The sequence below is a fragment of the Chaetura pelagica genome, unplaced genomic scaffold, assembly GCF_000747805.2.
Source record: "Chaetura pelagica isolate M959 unplaced genomic scaffold, ChaPel_1.0 scaffold152, whole genome shotgun sequence".
NCBI classification, from domain to species: Eukaryota; Metazoa; Chordata; class Aves; order Apodiformes; family Apodidae; genus Chaetura; species Chaetura pelagica.
Window position 1 is genome coordinate 486922 of NW_009952434.1, and position 4674 is coordinate 491595.

At 42.1% G+C, this 4674-nt stretch overlaps 1 protein-coding gene across 1 annotated transcript in view; it reads right to left on the reverse strand.

Moving 5' to 3' along the window:
* Positions 1-1981, reverse strand: part of ZC3H11A (zinc finger CCCH-type containing 11A) — an 11160-nt gene extending 9179 nt beyond the window's left edge. Inside the window, exons 1-3 of the mRNA XM_010008315.1 lie at positions 1928-1981; positions 1573-1692; positions 549-672 (exon numbers count right to left, since the gene is read on the reverse strand). Coding sequence (XP_010006617.1) covers positions 549-672; positions 1573-1692; positions 1928-1981 — 298 coding nt within the window. The remainder of the gene's footprint in view (positions 1-548; positions 673-1572; positions 1693-1927) is intronic.
* Positions 1982-4674: the final 2693 nt, after the last annotated feature.

Sequence of the window (4674 nt, forward strand, 5' to 3'; positions counted from 1 at the left end):
AGTTGGGGCTGTTCAGCCTGGAGAAGAGAAGGCTCCAGGGAGAACTTAGAGCACCTTCCAGTGCCTGAAGGGGCTCCAGGAAAGCTGGGGAGGGACTTCTGACAAGGGTGTGTAGTGATAGGATAAGTGGCAATAGATTAGAACTGGAACAGGAGAGATTTAGGTAAGACATTAGGAGGAAATTCTTTACTGTGAGGGTGGTGACACACTGGAACAGGTTGCCCAGGGAAGCTGTGGCTGCCCCATCCCTGGCAGTGTTGAAGGGCAGGTTGGATGGGGCTTGGAGCAACCTGGTCTGGTGGGAGGTGTCCCTGCCCATGCAGAGGGGTTGGGACTGGATGATCTTTAAGGTCCCTTCCAACCCAAACCATTCTATGAAAGAAAATAGCTAAACTCCAGAATTACATTCTGTTTAGCTGAGCCCATGACTGCAGATTCTCTCTGCACTCATAAATGAACAGTTACTCGATGTCTTCTACAGTGTCACACTCACTCATAAGTAGCATTCAAAATTAATACTTAAAGAAAAAAAGAGAAAAGAAACTCACTTTTGCTTGGTGGCAAGAAGAGTCCATCAACATAACGTCCTTTTGTGTGATGAAAAGCACAGTTAGATTTCTGGCAGCCTACAGGCTGGTTCTCCCAGTAGCAGGGAATCTCACTGCGTTTCTTCTGAAGATAGAAAGAAAGAAAAGCTCCTGGTAACACTCATCTTAGATTTGCAAAGAAACAGTTTCACATCACACCAGAGACAGGACTATCACCGTGTAGGGCTGAAACATCCTCCCAAATCAAAGTTCATCACTAAAAGTATTTCAAGGGCATATACAGAAAGTTTGGGTAAGCTCAACAACTACATATTTGAGGTTGAGGGCGGGGATTCTGCCCCTCTGCTCTGGTGAGACCCCATCTGGAGTGATGTGTCCAGCTCTGGAGCCTTCAGCACAGGAGAGATATGGATGGAGCTGTTGGAGAGAGTCCAGAGGAGGACCATGAAGATGAACCGAGGGCTGGAGCAGCTCTGCTATGAAGACAGGCTGACAGAGTTGGGGTGTTCAGCCTGGAGCAGAGAAGGCTCCTGGAAGACCTTAGAGCACCTTCCAGTGCCTGAAGGGGCTCCAGGAAAGGTGGGGAGGGACCTGGGACAAGGGATAATGGTTTTAAACTGGAAGATGGGAGATTTTGCTTAGATATTAGGAAGACATTCTCCACCATGAGGGTAGTAAGGTGCTGGAACAGGTTGCCCAGGGAGGCTGTGGCAGCCCCATTCCTGCAGATGTTCAAGGCCTGGTTGGATGAGGCTTGTGCAGCCTGGTCTGGTGGGAGGTGTCCCTGCTCATAGCAGGGAGGCTGGAACCTGATGATCTTCAAGGTCCCTTTCAACCTTTAACCATTCTATGATTCCATGTTACCTAGCTTTCCTACCCCTCAGTGTGCAAAGATAGGCACTCCCACACATCACTTCAGGTGGGTTAACCTACCCATCATGTTAAGAACACTCAGTCCACCCAGAGCTATTAAAAACCCTTTCAGTGCTTTAGCTGGAGACCACAACTTCAAGCAACCACTCACATCAATCTCCATGTGTCTGAACCTGCAGATATTCCTGAAGCAGCGACCCTCCTGCCAGAGGGTACAGACTGTTTCATTCCCCAGAGCAGCTTCACAGTGGCGGAAGGAGCAGCTGTCTCCCTGTCACCAAAAGGAAAACAACACAAATCAAAATAAAACAGTACAGCCTAAAAAACCCAAACATCCACACTATCAGAACTGGAAGCAGTTCTATCTGCTTATTTAGCCCAGAGAGATTTGTAGGTCTCCTCCCACTTCTGCTCTTTCTGTCCCCTCCTTCTCTGCTCTCTTAAAACACTAAAAAGGAAAAAAAAAAACAAAAACAAAGCCCAAAGCAAAAGAAACCCAAACAGACCTTGTTACAAGTGGAATAGAAATAGAAGTAGCAGTCATCTCCTTGGTTAGACATAACGGAAAGGCCTTCAGAACAAGCTCAGGCTCTAAGGGCTCACTCAACAGGGACTTCCTCCAGTCTTGGCAAGAGCTGCCTTCACTCTTTCTTGGACTGAAAGTCTTCTACTGGCTTGATCAGTGAAATCTTCTTTTTACAAGTTACCCTAAAAATGGTATAAAGAAATGAGAAATAAATAGGGCACAAGGATTTTTTTCCAGATGCTTTCTGTTAATCAAATTTGTGTTTTGAGGGGGGAAACGTCTTGAAATCAGCTGGTCACAAAAACTATCCCAAAACTACTGTAAAACTGCAGGGGTTTGGTCAGCAAGTGTTTACTCCTTTGTCCCTAGTAACAGTTCTACACCTTGAAGCACAGAAAAAACTACTGCATGTGGCTGTAAAGGCCACCAAGGAAGACATTTCTTAAGAAATTGGTCCTATTTTTGGGTTATCAACTGTGGGTAGTTGATATATATACAATCAATACACAATTGATATATTAAATATTATTTTCCAATCACCACCAACCTTCATGTTCACATACCTGGACAACTTCAGGAAAGATATTGATCTTCCAAGACTTCCAGTTAACTTCTCCTGTAGGCCGAACCAACACTGAATCCGTGAATTAATAATAAAGGGGTAGAAAGAATTTTCCTCCTCCCATTGCCAAGGGAACCTCTCATCCACAATTCAAACATGGGATGTGCTTTTTAAACATCTTACAACTAATGGAGGAAGCAAGTCCATTGGAATACTGTCAGACTGGAGACAGCCAGGGATAGTTAGCTCTTCAAAAATATTTTAAAAACACCACCAAAAAACCAAAAAAACACCACCAAAAAAACACCACCAAAAATAAAAACAAAAACCAAAAAACACCCAGTGTATTTAAAGATGAACTTGTGATTCAAAGTGGCTGCAAAAATGAGGATCCATCTTCCACAGCCGGACAATTTTAATGTGTTTTGGTTTTTTTTTTTTTACTTTAAAATTCAGTAAGTTGCAATTTCTGGTCTTCAAGAATTCTTCACCTATTAAGAAAACACAAAAACCTTCCCCCATCTTTATTACCTGTACAGCAAAAACACACTTGTGTGTATAAAAGCACAAATATGTATTTACATACACATGTGTGCTTATACACACACCAAGAGAGTGACAACAAAGTCAGCAAGAGTGACAGTAAAAAAATATATATGAGAATTTGGGGCTATTTGCCACTGCATAAAAAGTCTCTCATTTGGAGGCAAGTGGCAAAAATGAAAGATCTACATCATGTTTGGATGAATGTGCCTTCAAGGCTGATGCTTTGTAGTAGGATGAGTGATTTGGGGGCCAGCACACAAATATGCAGACATCTGGACATGCATACAGGAGACATATCTACACAGCCAGGCGTGCACAGTGTATGTTGGACGAGATCCATCTGGAGAAGGAGCTTTTAGCCCTGCTCAGACATGTGGAGCTGCAATCAATTAACAGCAGGACAGCAGATCAAGGATGCAACAAGCTTGGAGAGGCAGGGAAATGCTCACTTTGCGAGTGGCATGGCTGCATGAGACCAAGGGTTTGGAATTACTTTGCTTTGAGGAAATAATTTGCTTTCTTTTTCCATCCAATACTACAAGTTTGCCATCATATGCTGTTCCCTAATCCATGTATCCATCATTATCCATTCCTGCATGACCATGGAAGGTTTGATAAGATGGCTTAAGGTCTAATTCAACAGCTTTTTTTGGTGCCACCAGAGTTGAAAACATTTAAGTATTTTTTTTTTTGGATGTGAAGTCAGAGACTTTGATTTTTTAATATATAATTTTTAAAGATAATAAATGCTATAAAACCTGCAACCAGACCAGATAAAGTTCAAATTAAAAGTGATTCTGACCCTCTTCAGTAAAATGCTGCACATTTCTGTGCAAAAATACATCTGACTCTTTTGGACAAAACTGAATGAAAGAGTTCTTACAAATTAATAATAAAAGGTTGGAACCTTTTACTCACACAAACACTAGTGAATTTTCCAGGATATTTTATTTTTGGCAGGGAATTTTCCCAAATCTAAAATAAAGAGAGGAAAAGTTGGGTTCTCATATTAGTGACTGTTTTTTTGACTGCTTGACAAAGGGAATAAAAACAATAGTTAAGTGCAAGGTTTTCTTCCCTTCTTCACTGTCCATGAGACTATTCAATTTTGGCCTTTAGCACATTCAAAAACAAGACTTTGTGTCCCACAGATTCCTGTGCATCTAATTCTAAAAAATTACTGGTGCTCCTTCATGCAGAAGTTTGACAAGAAATATTTTTCCAAATGTGCCACCAACACTGATAGTGAAATTAAATTTCAGGCATGTTTTCTTCAGTTTGCACAAGCCAACACTTCATCAGGTGGCAAATAAAGAGCTTTGCTTTGCTGGGCAGAGACACTCAAATACAAAGCAGAAGGAATTCACAGTCTAGAAGGTGGCATTTTTCCCCTAGGAAGTGGGAAACTCCTGGATAACTCAACATTATATCCACCACCATGGGGGGGTGAAAGGAATCCTCTGAGGTTTAGCTCTTTGGAAAGCCCAAGCAGCTCTAAGTTTTGCTGGTTGCCTTCCACATTTCTAAGCAGCCTCCAAGAGCTCTCCAGGATTTCAATGGATTTTGTTTAAGGAACAGGGGAAAAAAAGCAAAACTTTAAAACAAACAAACAAGAAACC